The sequence below is a fragment of the Lolium rigidum genome, chromosome 6 (genome assembly GCF_022539505.1).
Source record: "Lolium rigidum isolate FL_2022 chromosome 6, APGP_CSIRO_Lrig_0.1, whole genome shotgun sequence".
NCBI lineage: Eukaryota > Viridiplantae > Streptophyta > Magnoliopsida > Poales > Poaceae > Lolium > Lolium rigidum.
The window spans coordinates 360,280,031-360,299,443 of NC_061513.1; the positions used below are offsets into that span (position 1 = coordinate 360,280,031).

At 44.8% G+C, this 19,413-nt stretch overlaps 1 protein-coding gene across 1 annotated transcript; it reads left to right on the forward strand.

The window, feature by feature from the left end:
* The first annotated feature begins 17,888 nt into the window (after positions 1 to 17,888).
* Positions 17,889 to 19,363, forward strand: LOC124665029 (VAN3-binding protein-like). Its single transcript, XM_047202425.1, has 3 exons — positions 17,889 to 18,864; positions 18,962 to 19,069; positions 19,152 to 19,363. Exons 1-3 carry the CDS (start codon positions 17,889 to 17,891, stop codon positions 19,361 to 19,363), a joined length of 1,296 nt encoding a protein of 431 aa, XP_047058381.1.
* The last annotated feature ends 50 nt before the right edge of the window (positions 19,364 to 19,413 follow it).

Here is a 19,413-nt window from a genome sequence, read left to right on the forward strand (position 1 = left end):
AAATCCAAGGTATGGCCTTAATTGGTTGTGACCGGCAATGTTCTTGTTGAAGGCATTGTTTTGGAGGGAGGACTTTCTTCAGGGTAAAACGTAAGATCTATGATCGGACGACGACAACGTTTGTGAACTATTTTCTTCTCGGATGCGTCATTTATGGAAAAGCTGATATTCTGGTGTTGTCTTGGTGGCATCAGTGTTGTTGTTTCAAGTTTTCGATCGACTTTTCTTTTCTGTAATTCTTCTCTTTTTTTTTTAGCTGTGTGCATCCTTTATGCCATTAGGACCTGATGTTGTTGCAGAGGATAGATGTAATTGATATCTCTGTGATATTAATATATGCTTTTTAATTAAAAAAACAAGCAACACCTTATCCGTGTGGTCTATGTTCTTATGATCGCTTACATGGAAGTGCCTTCAATTGTTAGAGAGGACATCCTCCAAATGAGAGCGAGCTTTCACGGCATACGCGCCGGCTATCCCAGCCGGATCAGATTAGTGGTTCTGGTGGTTTAGGGGTGCTTCATCATAATATAAAAATGCCCTCCATATAATAGCGTGCGATTTTCCTCTTTTCTATATGGAAAAACAGTGCTCCTATTGGTTGCTCAAAAAACAAATCATATTTCCCTTGTGCAAATAATGTTTTATCTTGTATGGCAACTTAAGAGCATCTCTAACACACGCTGTAAAATTCGGCGCGCTAAACCTCTCTTCCGCCGCGTTGTAAACGTTTGGCGTGTGTTTGACCGAACTTTGCTCCGCCGGACGCGCCAAAATACAGCGTGTGCGCGGGCGGTAAAATTGGCCCTCCGGCGGAGGCGGCAAAATACAGCGCGCGCGGCCACGCGAACGGTTAGTTTAATTGTATATCGTTCAAAACGAATCAAATAAATTACGAAAATTTAACTGAAAATTACGAAATATATTAGAAGTTCGACAAACACGCACATTTTATTTAAATTAAACTAAACTAATCTACTCCGAGTCCTCCCAATCGTAGTCCGACGATCCGCTAGCCGGAGTCGTGTCGGAGACCAGAGTGGTCGTCCACTCGAAGGAGGAGGAGGAGGTGGGCATGCTCGTGGACGGTCCGACGCCTCTCTTCTTCTCCTCCGCCCTCCTCGCCCTCCGCGCCGCCTTCTCCGCCCTCTCGGCCTTCCTCGTCGCCGACTCAGCGTGGCGCTTCTCGCGGTCGGCCTTCTTCTTCGCCGCCGCCTTCGCCTTCGCCTCTTTCTTTTGAGCGTAGAAAGCTTCCATGGCGGCGACGTCCTCCGGGAACGCGCGCGCCCACTGATGTGTGTAGTTGACACGTCCGTTGGGAACCCCAAGAGGAAGGTGTGATGCGCACAGTAGCAAGTTTCCCTCGGTAAGAAACCAAGGTTTAATCGAACCAGTAGGAGTCAAGAAGCACGTTGAAGGTTGATGGTGGCGGAGTGTAGTGCGGCGCAACACCAGGAATTCCGGCGCCAACGTGGAACCTGCACAACACAATCACAGAACTTTGCCCCAACGTAACAGCGAGGTTGTCAATCTCACCGGCTTGCTGTAAACAAAGGATTAGATGTATAGTGTGGATGATGATGTTTGTTTGCGAAGAACAGTAAAGAACAATTGCAGCAGATTGTATTTCAGATGTAAAGAATAGGACCGGGTCCACAGTTCACTAGCGGTGTCTCTCCCATAAGATAGCAGATGTTGGGTGAACAAATTACAGTTGGGCAATTGACAAATAAAGAAGGCATAACAATGCACATACATATATCATGATGAGTACTATAAGATTTAATCAGGGCATTACGACAAAGTACATAGACCGCTATCCAGCATGCATCTATGCCTAAAAAGTCCACCTTCAGGTTATCATCCGAACCCCCTCCAGTATTAAGTTGTAAACAACATACAATTGCATTAAGTATGGTGCGTAATGTAATCAACACAAATATCCTTAGACAAAGCATCGATGTTTTATCCCTAGTAGCAACAGCACATCCACAACCTTAGAACTTTCTATCACTGTCCCAGATTTAATGGAGGCATGAACCCACTATCGAGCATAAATACTCCCTCTTGGAGTCACAAGTATCAACTTGGCCAGAGCCTCTACTAGCAACGAAGAGCATGCAAGAACATAAATAACATATATGATAGATTGATAATCAACTTGACATAGTATTCAATATTCATCGGATCCCAACAAACACAACATGAAGGATTACAAATAGATGATCTTGATCATGATAGGCAGCTCACAAGATCTAACATGATAGCACAATGGGGAGAAGACGACCATCTTGCTACTGCTATGGACTCATAGTCCAGGGGTGAACTACTCACACATCGATCCGGAGGCGATCATGGCGATGAAGAGATCTCCGGGAGATGATTCCCCTCTCCGGCAGGGTGCCGGAGGCGATCTCCTGAATCCCCGAGATGGGATTAGCGGCGGCGTCTCTGGAAGGTTTTCTGTATCGTGGCTCTCGGTACTGGGGTTTTCGCGACGGAGGCTTTAAGTAGGCGGAAGGGCGGAGTCGGGAGAGTCACGGGGGCCCCACACGCTAGGGCCGCGCGGGCCCCCTTAGGCCGCGCCGCCCTAGGTGTGGCGGCGCCCCGTGGCCCCACTTCGTCTCCCCTCCGGTCTTCGGAAGCTTCGTGGAAAAATAGGCCCCCGGGCGTTGATTTCATCCAATTCCGAGAATATTTCCTTACTAGGATTTCTGAAACCAAAAACAGCGAGAAAACAACGAATCGGCTCTTCGGCATCTCGTCAATAGGTTAGTGCCGGAAAATGCATAATAATGACATATAATGTGTATAAAACATGTGAGTATCATCATAAAAGTAGCATGGAACATAAGAAATTATAGATACATTTGGGACGTATCAAGCATCCCCAAGCTTAGTTCCTACTCGCCCTCGAGTAGGTAAACGATAACAAAGATAATTTCTGAAGTGACATGCTATCATAATCTTGATCATACTATTGTAAAGCATATGAGATGAATGCAGCGATTCGAAGCAATGATGAAGATAATGAGTAAACAAATGAATCATATAACAAAGACTTTTCATGAATAATAATTTCAAGACAAGCATCAATAAGACTTGCATAAGAGTTGCTCATAAAGCAATAAATTCGAAGTAAAGGTATTGAAGCAACATAAAGGAAGATAAAGTTTCAGCGGTTGCTTTCAATTTCAACATGTTTATCTCATGGATAATTGTCAACACAAAGCAATATAACAAGTGCAATAGGTAAACATGTAAGAATCAATGCACACAGTTGATACAAGTGTTTGCTTCTAAGATAGAAAGAATAGGCAAACTGACTCAATAATAAAGTAGAAGATAGGCCCTTCGCAGAGGGAAGCATTGATTACTATATTTGTGCTAGAGCTTTTCATTTTGAAAACAAGAAACAATTTTATCAACGGTAGTAATAAAGCATATGAGTTATGTATAAGACATCTTATAAGTTGCAAGCCTCATGCATAGTATACTAATAGTGCTCGCACCTTGTCCTAATTATCTTGGGTTAACACGGATTATCATTGCATAGCATATGTTTCAACCAAGTGTCACAAAGGGGTACCTCTATGCCGCCTGTACAAAGGTCTAAGGAGAAAGCTCGCATTGGATTTCTCGCTTTTGATTATTCTCAACTTAGACATCCATACCGGGACAACATAGACAACAGATAATGGACTCCTCTTTAATGCATAAGCATTCAACAACGATTATTATTCTCATAAGAGATTGAGGATTAGCTGTCCATACTGAAACTTCCACCATGAATCATGGCTTTAGTTAGCGGCCCAATGTTCTTCTCTAACAGTATGCATACTCAAACCATTTGTTTGTGAAAACCGCCCTTACTTCAGACAAGACGAACATGCATATCAACTCACATGATATTCAACAAAGGTAAAAGAGTTGACGGCGTCCCTAGAAAACATGGTTACCGCTCAACAAGCAACTTATTAAGAAATAAGACACATAAGTACATATTCTTCACCACGATAGTTTTTAAGCTATTTATCCCATGAGCTAGATATTGCAAAGGTAAAGAATGAAAATTTTAAGGTAGCACTCAAGTAATGTACTTTGGAATGGCGGAGAAATACCATGTGGAGGTAGGTATGGTGGACACAAATGGCATAGTAGTTGGCTCAAGGATTTGGATGCACGAGAAAAATTCCTCTCAATACAAGGCTAGGCTAGCAAGGTTGTTTGAAGCAAACTCAAGTATAAAAGGTGCAGCAAAGCTCACATATGAACATATTGTAGCTATTATAAGACTTTTCATTGTCTCCTTGTTGTTCAAACACCTCAACCAGGAAAATATCTAGACTCTAGAGATCAATCATGCAAACCAAATTTTAACAAGCTCTATGTAGTTATTCATTAATGAGTACAAGGTACATGATGCAAGAGCTTAAACAAGATCTATATGAGCACAACAATTGCCAAGTATCACATTATTCAAGACATTAGACCATTTACCACATGCGGTATTTTCCGTTTCCAACCATATAACAATGAATGAAGTAGTTCAACTTTCGCAATGAACCTTAAAGATAAAGCTAAGAACATATGTGTTTATACGAAACAGCGGAGCGTGTCTCTCTCCCAAACAAAGAATGCTAGGATCCGATCTTATTCAAACAAAAACAAAAATAAGAACAAAAGCAAACAGACGCTCCAAGTAAAGCACATAAGATGTGACGGAATAAAAATATAGTTTCACTAGAGGAACCTGATAAGTTGTCGATGAAGAAGGGATGCCTTGGGCATCCCCAAGCTTAGACGCTTGAGTCTTCTTAAAATATGCAGGGATGAACCACGGGGGCATCCCCAAGCTTTGACTTTTCACTCTTCTTGATCATATTGTATCATCCTCCTCTTTTGACCCTTGAAAACTTCCTCCACACCAAACTCGAAACAACTCATTAGAGGGTTAGTGCATAATAAAAATTCACATGTTCAGAGGTGACATAATCATTCTTAACACTTCTGGATATTGCACAAAGCTACTGGACATTAATGGAACAAAGAAATTCATCCAACATAGCAAAAGAGGCAATGCGAAATAAAAGGCAGAATCTGTCAAAACAGAACAGTCCGTAAAGACGGATTTTATTGAGGCACCAGACTTGCTCAAATGAAAATGCCAAATTGAATGAAAGTTGCGTACATATCTGAGTATCACGCACGTAAATTGGCATATATTTCTGAGCTACCTACAGAGAGGCAGGTCGAAATTCGTGACAGCAAGAAATCTGTTTCTGCGCAGCAATCCAAATCTAGTATTTACTTTACTATCAAAGACTTTACTTGGCACAACAATGCAATAAAATAAAGATAAGGAGAGGTTGCTACAGTAGTAGACAACTTCCAAGACTCAAATATAAAATAAAGTGCAGAAGTAAAATAATGGGTTGTCTCCCATAAGCGCTTTTCTTTAACGCCTTTCAGCTAGGCGCAGAAAGTGTGTATCAAGTAACATCAAGAGACGAAGCATCAACATCATAAGTTGTTATAATAATAGAATCATAAGGTAACTTCATTCTCCTTCTAGGAAAGTGTTCCATACCTTTCTTGAGAGGAAATTGATATTTAATATTACCTTCCTTCATATCAATGGTGGCACCAACAGTTCGAAGAAAAGGTCTTCCCAATATAATGGGACAAGATGCATTGCATTCAATATCTAAGACAACAAAATCAACGGGGACAAGGTTATTGTTAACCACAATACGAACATTATCAATCCTCCCCAAAGGTTTCTTTATAGCATTATCAACAAGATTAACATCCAAATAACAATTCTTCAATGGTGGCAAGTCAAGCATATCATAAATTTTCTTAGGCATAACAGAAATACTTGCACCAAGATCACATAAAGCATTACAATCAAAATCATTGACCCTCATCTTAATGATGGGCTCTCAACCATCTTCTAACTTTCTAGAAATAGAAGTTTCAAGTTTTAGTTTCTCTTCTCTAGCTTTTATGAGAGCATTTGTAATATGTTTTGTAAAGGCCAAATTTATAGCACTAGCATTAGGACTTTTAGCAAGCTTTTGTAAGAACTTTATAACTTCAGAGATGTGACAATCATCAAAGTCTAAATCATTATGACCTACAGCAATGGAATCATTGTCCCCAACATTTTGAAAAATTTCAGCAGTTTTATCAGTTTCAGGTAATTTTGCACGCTTTGCACTAGGAGTAGTAACATTGCCAACACCAATAATTTTACCATTGATAGTAGGAGGTGTAGCAACATGTGAATCATTATCATTACTAGTGGTGGTAATAGTCCAAACTTTAGCTACATTATTCTCTTTAGCTAGTTTTTCATTTTCTTCTCTTTCCCACCTAGCATGCAATTCAGCCATCAATCTAATATTCTCATTAATTCTAAATTGGATGGAATTTGTTGTAGTAACAATTTTATTTTCAATATCCTTATTAGGCATAACTTTCAATTTTAAAAGATCAACATCAGAGGCAAGACTATCAACCTTAGAAGCAAGAATATCAATTTTATCAAGCTTTTCCTCAACAGATTTGTTAAAAGCAGTTTGTGTACTAATAAATTCTTTAAGCATGGCTTCAAGACCAGGGGGTACACTCCTATTATTGTTGTAAGAATTCCCATAAGAATTACCATAACTATTACCATTAGCAACAGGATATGGCCTATAGTTGTTACCAGAATTATTCCTATAAGCATTGTTGTTGAAATTATTATTTTTAATGAAGTTCACATCAACATGTTCTTCTTGGGCAACCAATGAAGCTAAAGGAACATTATTAGGATAAACATTAGATCTACCATTCACAAGCATAGACATAATAGCATCAATCTTATCACTCAAGGAAGAGGTTTCTTCAACAGAATTTACCTTCTTACCTTGTGGAGCTCTTTCCGTGTGCCATTCGAGTAATTTGTCATCATATCATCAAGAAGCTTTGTTGCCGCCCCCAAAGTGATGGACATAAAGGTACCTCCAGCAGCTGAATCCAATAGGTTCCGCGAAGAAAAATTCAATCCTGCATAAAAGGTTTGGATGATCATCCAAGTAGTCAGTCCATGGGTTGGGCAATTCTTTAATCTTTACCAAAGATTTCATTCTCTCCCATGCTTGAGCAACATGTTCATTATCTAATTGCTTAAAATTCATTATGCTACTTCTCAAAGATATAATTTTAGCGGGAGGATAATATCTATCAATAAAAGCATCCTTACATTTAGTCCAAGAATCAATACTATTTCTAGGCAGAGATAGCAACCAATCTTTAGCTCTTCCTCTTAAGGAGAAAGGAAACAATTTTAATTTTATAATGTCACCATCTACGTCCTTATATTTTTGCATTTCACATAGTTCAACAAAATTATTAAGATGGGCAGCAGCATCATCAGAACTAACACCAGAAAATTGCTCTCTCATAACAAGATTCAGTAAAGCAGGTTTAATTTCAAAGAATTCTGCTGTAGTAGCAGGTGGAGCAATAGGTGTGCATAGGAAATCATTATTATTTGTGCTAGTGAAGTCACACAACTTAGTATTATCAACAGTACCCATTTTAGCAGTAGTAAATAAAGCAAACTAAATAAAGTAAATGCAAGTAACTATTTTTTTTTTGTGTTTTTGATATAGAGAACAAGACAGTAAATAAAGTAAAACTAGCAACTAATTTTTTTTTTGTTTTGATATAATGCAGCAAACAAAGCAGTAAATAAAATAAAGTAAAGCAAGACAAAAACAAAGTAAAGAGATTTGAAGTGGAGACTCCTCTTGCAGCGTGTCTTGATCTCCCCGGCAACGGCGCCAGAAATTTGCTGCTGGCGTGCAGTTGACGTGGGAGTTAGAAATCTTTGTGGAGTAACTTTTCTTCAGGTCCCCGGCAACGGCGCCAGAAATTTGCTTGATGCATGTAGTTGACACGTCCGTTGAGAACCCCAAGAGAAAGGTGTGATGCGCACAGTAGCAAGTTTCCCTCAGTAAGAAACCAAGGTTTAATCGAACCAGTAGGAGTCAAGAAGCACGTTGAAGGTTGATGGTGGCGGAGTGTAGTGCGGCGCAACACCAGGGATTCCGGCGCCAACGTGGAACCTGCACAACCCAATCACAGAACTTTGCCCCAACGTAACAGCGAGGTTGTCAATCTCACCGGCTTGCTGTAAACAAAGGATTAGATGGATAGTGTGGATGATGATGATTGTTTGCGAAGAACAGGTAAAGAACAATTGCAGCGAGATTGTATTTCAGATGTAAAGAATAGGACCGGGGTCCACGAGTTCACTAGCGGTGTCTCTCCCATAAGATAGCAGATGTTGGGTGAACAAATTACAGTTGGGCAATTGACAAATAAAGAAGGCATAACAATGCACATACATATATCATGATGAGTACTATGAGATTTAATCGGGGCATTACGACAAAGTACATAGACCGCTATCCGAGCATGCATCTATGCCTAAAAAGTCCACCTTCAGGTTATCATCCGAACCCCTCCGAGTATTAAGTTGTAAACAACGAGACAATTGCATTAAGTATGGTGCGTAATGTAATCAACACAAATATCCTTAGACAAAGCATCGATGTTTTATCCCTAGTAGCAACATCACATCCACAACCTTAGAACTTTCTCGTCATCGTCCCAGATTTAATGGAGGCATGAACCCACTATCGAGCATAAATACTCCCTCTTGGAGTCACAAGTATCAACTTGGCCAGAGCCTCTACTAGCAACGGAGAGCATGCAAGAACATAAATAACATATATGATAGATTGATAATCAACTTGACATAGTATTCAATATTCATCCGATCCCAACGAACACAACATGAAGGATTACAAATAGATGATCTTGATCATGATAGGCAGCTCACAAGATCTAACATGATAGCACAATGGGGAGAAGACGACCATCTAGCTACTGCTATGGACCCATAGTCCAGGGGTGAACTACTCACACATCGATCCGGAGGCGATCATGGCGATGAAGAGACCTCCGGAAGATGATTCCCCTCTCCGGCAGGGTGCCGGAGGCGATCTCCTGAATCCCCCGAGATGGGATTGGCGGCGGCGGCGGCGTATCTAGAAGGTTTTCCGTATCGTGGCTCTCGGTACTGGGGTTTTCGCGATGGAGGCTTTAAGTAGGCGGAAGGGCGGAGTCGGGAGAGTCACGGGGGCCCCACACGCTAGGGCCGCGCGGGCCCCCCTTAGGCCGCGCCGCCCTAGTGTGGCGGCGCCCCGTGGCCCCACTTCGTCCCCCTCCGGTCTTCTGGAAGCTTCGTGGAAAAATAGGCCCTGGGTGTTGATTTCGTCCAATTCCGAGAATATTTCCTTACTAGAATTTCTGAAACCAAAAACAGCAGAAAACAGTAACTGGCTCTTCGGCATATCGTCAATAGGTTAGTGCCGGAAAATGCATAATAATGACATATAATGTGTATAAAACATGTGAGTATCATCATAAAAGTAGCATGGAACATAAGAAATTATAGATACGTTTGGGACGTATCACCCACTCGAGGCGGAGGCGCTCGTCCTGCTCCGCGACGCGCAGACGCTGCTCGAGCTCGCGAGCGCGCCGCCGCTGCTCGGTCGTGACGGCCGGCGATGGCGGCGCGAGCATCTCCGCCTGCTCGCGTGTCCAAACGTCGTCGAAGTTCATTTGTAACTTGGTACTTGTATTTTCTTTAACTCAGGAGCTTGAACGAACTTGTGCGTTTCCTTCTGTTTTTTGGTAATCCCCTTTTCGTACTTCCATGCGCCTATTGTGTTTATCCTCTCCTGAATTCAGAAAGAGGGAGAGAGGGAGAGAGGCAAAAGCCCTTCCTTCCACTTGGAGTTGGAGCGCCCCCCAAAATTGAGCGTTTTGTCCAGCGAAATGCATCTTCCACTACCGACGCCTCTATCGTTTCTTACACGAACGGCAATGATGCCCATACTTGCTTTACGAATCTTTCAATCTTGTTACTAGTGCAAAAAAAATAAGAGGAAGAGACGCACGCATCTTTTGTCAGGTGTTAGGTGCATCGCCGCTACATAGTTAAGCGTAAGTTACATTACTTTTACCGGCCACGCTAACAGAGATACGCTGACAGTGCGGACACAGCTAGGAAAATATCAGAGGTTTCGACGTCTCACTGATACGACTAATTCTTGATCTACCTACAGTTAACTTAATTTTTTATCAGATGATATCATTCAGTTTTATGTGTGTATTTGGCAAATGTTGGTTATATCTCCAACACCATATGCAATTGCAACCATATTCTAAATTTAAAGCGAAAGAATCACGATACAAATCTAAGTGCCCTAGAGTTGACCTGACTCTAACTTATTTCTCGGTCGACCGAAAACTATCAAAACCACCTCACTTTAACGTGTGCGATGTGTCATAACACTGCAAATGTGTACCAAATAAACATAATGCACTGAGCTTGGATGCGCCAAACTGAACGGCGTATGTCCTATATGATTAATAATTTACCACTCCCTCTGTTTTTCTTAAAAAATTATCCTAACTTTATCTAAATACGGATGGATTTTCGTGATATTTATTTTAGAGCAGAGGTAATAGACTACTAGATGGCCCATCAGTATGATGCACTTCACTACATCTCATGTTGTGATGTCACAGGACCGATTCGATGACAAAAAAATGTCCAAATGCACACCCGGTTTTTTTTATGACACTGGATGTCAGAGAGCACTAAATGGACTCGGCGTCATAATTCGTTGATCACGAAGAGATAAAAGAAGAGCATTATTTTCTCCTTTCTTTGCAAAAAAAAGTGGATTATTCAACTCCATGTCGTTTGTTTGAGCTTTGAAGAGGCTTTAGCTTCGGCGAGAACCATTAGTCTGTCCCCGCACGGCCAGATTAAGCAATGATGGAAAGCAAAGTATAGCATTCCGTAGTGGATCGCATCATGGCCGAGCAACCCTATCGTTTGTCACAAACAGTGCGTTTTTTTTTTCTTTTTTGCAGATTTCTTTTTGGAAGAACCTGGAAGCATTGTCCATCCGCGACCTGTACCACAGCAGGCACGATGGTATATAGTTCTTCACTTCTTCGCCCTTGGAAGTAATCTAGAGACGACAATACAAAGATGGTGTCCAACAAGTCATGTTTAGTGTTACATTTAGCAGATCTCCGTTTGTATGCCTCGAAAATTATGTGGAGGTGAAATTTTGTTAGAGAACATGCCACTAAGAGATGACATCATGCATAAGTGAGAAAAAAAAACTTCTCTTGAGTGCTAACATTTTTTTCGATAAAGGGAATATATTAATATCAAGAAGATACCAATTACACCCAGCCTCTGCAACAACGCACCACCCTAATGGCACTACGAATGCACACATCCAAAAACAAGAAAAGAAAACTAAGAAACAAAAGTCGCGCTACAGTATCTCGGGCCTAACAACAGCAATACATCCACCGCCAAGACAACACCTGAATTACAGACTCTCCAAAAACGACGCCTCCAAGAAGGGAACATTGCTCAAACACCGTCGTCGCTCGATCAAAGATCTTAGGTTTTCACCCTGAAGATAGTCCCTCCTCTCAAAATAATGCCTCCACCAAGGACATTGTCAGGCACAACCAATTAAGCAAGTCCCTCAACAACGCAGAGACTTGAACCTCCCTTAGCTAGTCCTCCCCTCCGGCCTTCATGAAATTCTCTTCTTCCGACTTTCATCATGGATCCATAGTCACTTGATGTCAACACAGAAAAAGAGCTTTGCGCTGCTCCCTCTAGAACCAATCGGTCGGAATAAAAACATGGGTGCGCACAACCGAATACCTCCGATCCAACAAACTCCAGGCAAAAGCACTGTTACATTCACCGGCGGAGCCTTCCGGAACTCAACACTTCGGCCAGATCACGAGTCCAGGCCTCCGGTAGGTCCTCCTCTTCACGCAAGAGAGGCCCTAGGACCGACCCCTTTATTCAGGTCGGACCCCCACGTCGGCGACCATCCTGGGCTGGCCACTCCAACCCTCCACCGACGACACCATCGCCGGCTTCCAAGCTCCTCCATCTCGCCGCCGGAACGAGTAGGTTAGCGATAGTTGCTTGACGATGCCTTCAACAAGATAACGACGCAGACGCCGCCATCGCCCGCCATGACCGGAGTCGGCTCGCACCGGCTACTATGCCTCCCCGTCTCGCTGCCGGCGCTGAAAGTGGGATCAAAAATCCAACACAGCCAGCCTGGTCGACTGCCTTCGGTGGATGAAGTCAGCCACCACTGATGCGTGTAGTTGACACGTCCGTTGGGAACCCCAAGAGGAAGGTGTGATGCGCACAGCGGCAAGTTTCCCTCAGTAAGAAACCAAGGTTTAATCGAACCGGTAGGAGTCAAGAAGCACGTTGAAGGTTGATGGCGGCGGGATGTAGTGCGGCGCAACACCGTAGATTCCGGCGCCAACGTGGAACCCGCACAACACAACCAAAGTACTTTGCCCCAACGAAACAAAGTGAGGTTGTCAATCTCACCGGCTTGCTGTAACAAAGGATTAACCGTATTGTGTGGAAGATGATTGTTTGCAAAGAAAACAGTAAAACAAGTATTGCAGCAGATTTGTATTTCAGTATTAAAAGAATGGACCGGGGTCCACAGTTCACTAGAGGTGTCTCTCCCATAAGATAAAAGCATGTTGGGTGAACAAATTACAGTCGGGCAATTGACAAATAGAGAGGGCATAACAATGCACATACATGACATGATAAGTATAGTGAGATTTAATTGGGCATTACGACAAAGTACATAGACCGCCATCCAACCGCATCTATGCCTAAAAAGTCCACCTTCAGAGTTATCGTCCGAACCCCTTCCAGTATTAAGTTGCAAAGCAACAGTACAATTGCATTAAGTATGGTGCGTAATGTAATCAACAACTACATCCTCGGACATAGCGCCAATGTTTTATCCCTAGTGGCAACAGCACAACACAACCTTAGAACTTTTCGTCACTCGTCCCGGTGTCAATGCAGGCATGAACCCACTATCGAGCATAAATACTCCCTCTTGGAGTTAAAAGCAAAAACTTGGCCAGAGCCTCTACTAGTAACGGAGAGCATGCAAGATCATAAACAACACATATGTAATAACTTGATAATTAACATAACATGGTATTCTCTATCCATCGGATCCCGACAAACACAACATAGAGTATTACAGATAGATGATCTTGATCATGTTAGGCAGCTCACAAGATCCAACAATGAAGCACAATGAGGAGAAGACAACCATCTAGCTACTGCTATGGACCCATAGTCCAGGGGTGAACTACTCACTCATCACTCCGGAGGCGACCATGGCGGTGTAGAGTCCTCCGGGAGATGAATCCCCTCTCCGGCAGGGTGCCGGAGGAGATCTCCGTAATCCCCCGAGATGGGATCGGCGGCGGCGGCGTCTCAGTAAGGTTTTCCGTATCGTGGTTTTTCGCATCAGGGGTTTCGCGACGGAGGCTTTAAGTAGGCGGAAGGGCAGAGTCGGGGGCCTGACGAGGGGCCCACACCATAGGGCGGCGCGGGCCCCCCTTGGCCGCGCCGCCTTGTGGTGTCGCCACCTCGTGGCCCCACTTCGTATGTTCTTCGGTCTTCTGGAAGCTCCGTGGAAAAATAGGCCCCTGGGTCTTCGTTTCGTCCAATTCCGAGAATATTTCGTTACTAGGATTTCTGAAACCAAAAACAGCAGAAAACAGGAACTGGCACTTCGGCATCTTGTTAATAGGTTAGTTCCAGAAAATGCACGAATATGACATAAAGTGTGCATAAAACATGTAGGTATCATCAATAATATGGGATAGAACATAAGAAATTATCGATACGTCGGAGACGTATCAACCACCACCATGCCCGGGCCGAAGACCCGGACGTCGTCAAGCCGCGAAAGAGACCCAGCGAAGCCTCCTCGTGCCATTGACGAGACGCGGCCGCGATGGATCGCGATACGAACCTCGGGCCCAGATCCGACCACACCGCAGCCAACATCCGCCGTCGGCCGCTAGAGATCCGCCGGCCACCCCCATCCCGCTGCGTTCAGTCGACGGAGGAGGAGGGTGTAGGCCCCCGCCCCCACACGCTCCCGCAGGCCGCGCTGCGCTCTGCCGACGGAGGGCCGAGCCGCCACCGCCGCCTCACCACAGGGGCTTTGCCCCGCGGCGTCCTCGGCGACGGCGGCGGAGGAGGGGGGCTTGTAGGGGAGGGGAGAAGGGCGGTGTGGAGGGGAACTCCCCGGGGACGGCGGGCGGCGCCGCCGCCTCGGGGGAGAGAGGTTAGGTCTGCATCATAGATATGTTGGCTATGGGAGAAGGTCAAGTCCACAGAAGACAAGGGCTAACATATCATGTATTCATTAAGAAAGCCATTTTTTTCTCATTCGCTCTAGTCAAGCCATCAATTATCTTACGTGGCATCTTCAAGTGAAAGGCATATACTTCCTATCATGCCCAATGTCTACTACGTCTGGCATTCTCTTCCCGACAACATATATCTAACTTCTGCGGAGTTGGAAGAGAGAAAATGAAAAGAGAGTTCTCACAAAAAAAAAAGGACTCAAATATGGAGCGGACCTTCCACAGAGGGAACGCGCCAAGGAGTTCATGTGACAATGGTCCACTGGCCCAGTCTATCAGTTGCCATCCAGCATCCATCAGAAAATTTAATTGCTTGCAACTTGTTTGCTCAATGTGCTAAAATCTAAACGTCCGCTCAATATAAATTTTCAAGAAAAAAAGTGTTGAAATCTCTGTGTGATTCTTTATTACTATGTACACTAGATTGCATCGGTTTGGTCGCATTTTCTAATTAAATTTATTCCCTGCTTATTTTTTGCACTCATCTAGCATATTTTACTATAGAGATTACCCAGTAATTTTCTTTTATGTCTAGATGTCGGGGGGGGATATAAAAGGAGTTTTTCTTCCCAAGAGGATATCCTTCAACTCTCTATTATAATTCTCTTCAATTCCTGACTGGACAGTCACTTACCCTTGTTGTTTGGAGAACAGTCAGTTACTTCAGTACTCCATCTGTTCCATAATTTTTATCGTGATTTATTTCGAATTAAAACCACAACAAAAAATATGGAACAGAGGGAGCGCAAAAATTCGATCTATCACTTCTTCTAATTTATGTTTTAGCAAAAATACAATAACGTGCCCTCGTTTGAATCTCCAGCTTGGCTTTCTTCAGAAAGGAATCTACAGTTCGTTCTCTCCATTCGAGGATCAGAATGCTTTCGCACGGACGGCGGAAAACCCGGACTGCAGGTGGAATCATTCTCTCTGACTAGAAAAAGGTCTTTTCTTAAGCACCCAATCATGAACCTTCTTTTTCCATTATTTCGTGGGAGCATTAAGAAAGAATCTCCAAACAACGCAGGAAAGAGGTAAAGCTCCAACTATCGCCTGTTTGCTGAAAGCTTTAATCGGTGAATTAGTACAAGCTTGTAGCAATTACCAATACTAGCAGATGTCTTGCTGAAATGTAGTACAATGCTGCCAAACCCACACATTTCTGTTCCTGAAGTTGCAGACTCTCCTATGATCCTATCTATCGGATCTACTTGCCTCGGTATTATGGAACCTTGCCGAACTTTATTCTGTTTGTTGCCGCCAATGATTTTCCAATCACGCACATAAGGATGATCCACTAAGTGGATGATTAGTTTGCCTATCTTTTAATCACGTTTCTTCTTCTCGACAATTATCTTGCATGGGTTCATGGTGAAATCAGATGACATTCTGATCCATGGTGAAATCAAAGACGGAGAATATCATGAAGGCCAGTCGAGGACTAGCGATGGAGATTCGAGTCTATGTGATGTTGAGGGGCTTGCTTGGTATTCTGTGTTTCGCAAGTGGAGGCGGCAACACATGTGAAATTCAGAGTCTACCTTTTAGGGTGAAAATCCAAGGTCTGCATTGCAAAAGTGGAAATAGGAAAAACATATGATTGGAGTATCATCCCCTCTTCAATTCTATTGTTGAGAAAACTACAGGAATCTATATCGAGAATTATTCAACACTATAGGAAACATGAAAGAACTGTAGCAAGAAGTTTTGAGAGATGGAAATTTTCCTCGAAAATAGAATGCAAAGTAATTCTTAGGAACACTTTTCTTTAAACTCCAATCCCACAAATCAAAATACCTAGATAATAAAATTCAAAAGGATCCAAATTCTACAAAAAAAAGAGCCCTAAGCTTCAAACTTGCTAACATAAGTCGTCATCAAAAATATTTTTCCACCCTGTTTGTTATTAAAATGGTACGAGTTTGGCCGTCTCAAATGGTACCATCCTAAATTTTCATGTATAGAACCAAAAAGCCGGCTTCAAAACATATAACCCCCGGCTTATTTTCTCTCCGTTCCTTTTCGCCGACCAAATAAATGTGGTTTCTAGAATTGAATATGCAAATCTTACCCGGCTATACCATTGCCACATCGCCTCCTAATTCTAGTGACTCGCAACCGGCTGGTGGCTCCTTATCGATGACGCACCCATCAGCACTCAAGGCACTTTCCTTTGGCCCACGGCTAGCATCGATGACATGCCACCTCTTACCCCAACAATCAAACCCTAGGTTCGAGATAATAAGCAAAGGATCGTATACGCACTGGTGTGTCCGCTCTATGATGGTCAATATGGCGGTGTCGGAATAATATTGTGTTTAATAACTCAACTTCTTTCAATATTATGCAGGTTATCCATATGGTTGTGCACTGGGTGCAACAATGGGCGTTACTCCTTCCTCCGGACCAGTGGGGGTTTATGGATACTGGATGCAACCATCTCCAGACGGTCGCACAGGATATCTTGTCCCAGGCTGGATGGTCTCACACTAGTCGACTACAAGATGCTTAGTTCGTCTAGTTTTTAGTGTGTTCCCTTTTGTGCATGGTTGGTTTATGTATCGATCATGAGTATTTAGTGAATTCTGTACAATATTTTATGTTTCAGACTAAGTTTTAATAATAAAGACCGTGTGCATCATCACGATGTAGAGGCTGAGGTCATATCCCCTTTTCGAAAAAAAAAAGTGAACCCTAAACCCTAAGTCCCTAACAACTCCGGACTAACAACCCATGGTAGAGGATGCAACGGAAGAGCCGGAGGCCATGAACAAAGAGCATCCCGAAGTCCCTACTGACCATGGAGCATTGTGCAATGTGGATAGTCACCAAGGTCGGATAAATCGCTTGAGTTTTCCTTGGTAATCTCGTTGAAATGTTGATGCAGCATATCAATGAAGATGTTCTGCTGACACTCTCACACCTATGTTGCTTAAATATCCATGCGAGGAAAAAATAACACTTGAGCTCTCAAACTAGATATGAGAGACACAGGGGCTCCACAAGAGAGCAGACTACCAAAAGATACTCTTATAAACTGAAGTGCTGCCAAAAGCAACATTTTGAGCACTTTTATGGAGACTTTAGTTAGCACCCACTAACAGCATGAGCCGTAAGCACAATTAACAAAGAGCACTGCCTACCTCGTCTTTTCCTAGCTTCCGTATATAGGACAAGCCTGACACTGTCATCGTGTGTACTTGTCTGAAGTCTGAACTCCGAGTTGCCTATGGCAGATGCTAGTGTCATAGTATAAGACGTGTCTATAAGTTGGTGCTAAACTGCTAATTGAGCTCTGTCCTAGCATCAAACTCACTCTAAGCTCCATCTCTCTCGTGCGTACGTGCCTGAAATTCATCTGATTCTCAGCTTTAATCCTCTGATACCGATAACTAATGACATTGTTAAGCTGTAATAGGATTCGGAAACGTTTCTGACCTTGTGTAGTAATTTTGATCGGTGCTAACATTTGTTTCCTGTCACAGCCCTGTCAGGCAATGGAGGAATGCCTTGATCAGCAGCAGCAGCAGCAGAAGGGCAACAATGGACAGCTCCAGAGGCTAGAAGGCATCGAGGAGGAAGGTGGCCCGACGGAGAAGTGGCCTCCTCCGACGACGACGGTGCGGGCGCCAGAGACCCCGACGGAGACGATGGAGTTCCTCGCGCGGTCATGGAGCCTGTCGGCCGCGGAGATATCCAAGGCGCTCAAGGTGCTGAGTAGCAAGGGCGTCTGCGACATCCCCAGCGTCCCCGTCGCGGCTGCTGCAGGTAATGAAGAGCAGCATAGGTCCTCGCTTGACGCGACAATGGCGGCGCCGGCGGCGGCTATGCAGGCCGGCACTGGAGGAGCTGCGAGCCCACCGTTCTCTCCCAGGGCAGACGCGCAGCTTCTCCGAGCCGCCGCCGCGGCGGGGAGAGCGGGCGGCAAGACGACGACGATGGGCGCGTGGATCAAGGAGCAGAAGGAGAAGAAGCGCGCCGAGGCGCGGTCCCGCAACGCGCAGGCCTACGCGGCGACGTCCGTGGCCGGGGTCGCGGCGGCGGTGGCCGCGCTGGTCGCCGGCGCGGTGTTCACCTCCTCGCCCTCTCCTCCTCCTCCTCCCGCGCCGGAGCGGGGCGCCGCCAAGAACGCGAGCGGCGCGAAGACGGCGGCGGCCATCGCGTCGGCGGCGGCGCTGGTGGCGTCGCACTGCGTCGAGATGGCGCAGGCGATGGGCGCGAGCCACGAGCAGATCCTGGGGTCCATCCACTCGGCCGTGAACGCGCAGGCGAGCGGCGACATCATGGCGCTCACCGCCGGCGCGGCCACGGCGCTGCGCGGGGCCGCCATGCTGCGCGCCAGGCTCCATAAGGAGATCCAGGCCACCGCCCTGCCGCCCGGGGACGGCGGCGCCGGTAGGGCGTCCGAGAGGGACATCTCGCCGCTCATCTTCGTGTCCCGTGGCGGCGAGCTCCTCAAGCGCACGAGACAGGGTACGGCGCTCGTACTTTGATTGTCGGATCTCGGATGAACACTATTTTGGACTGAAATCCAAAACTGACACTGGTGACATGCATGGATTTGTTGCAGGAATACTCCACTGGAAGCTCGTCACAGCGTACATAGATCCCAACTTCCAGGTGATCATCAAGATGAAGAGCGCGCATATGGCCGGCACGTTCATCAAGACCAAGAAGTGTAAGCAGCTTCAGAGCATGCTTGTCAGTGTACACCACATTACATGAACAGGCTCTCACTCACGTCACGTGTGCGTTTTCAGGTGTCGTCCTCGACGTCCGGTCCAACGTGCCGGCGTGGGCAGGCAGGGAGGTGGACGACGGCAGCCGGCGGCGAGGCTACTTCGGCGTGAGGACGGAGGAGAGGGTGGTGGAGTTCGAGTGCAGGAGCAAGCACGACCAGCTCAAGTGGGTGCAGGGCATCACCGAGATGCTCAACCGCCGCGACAGCATGAACATGAACATCGCCTTGTAAAACCTGTGCCCTGAATGAAAGTAGCTGAAATCGTGTTCTGATTCGTGTGA

Bases quoted from the DNA above. Each gene is read 5' to 3' on its own strand.
- LOC124665029 (XM_047202425.1), top strand. From the start codon at position 17,889: ATGGAGGAATGCCTTGATCAGCAGCAGCAGCAGCAGAAGGGCAACAAT. The intron at 18,865-18,961 runs GTACGGCGCTCG...GATTTGTTGCAG, and splicing joins CCTCAAGCGCACGAGACAGG to GAATACTCCACTGGAAGCTC. The intron at 19,070-19,151 runs GTAAGCAGCTTC...GTGCGTTTTCAG, and splicing joins GTTCATCAAGACCAAGAAGT to GTGTCGTCCTCGACGTCCGG.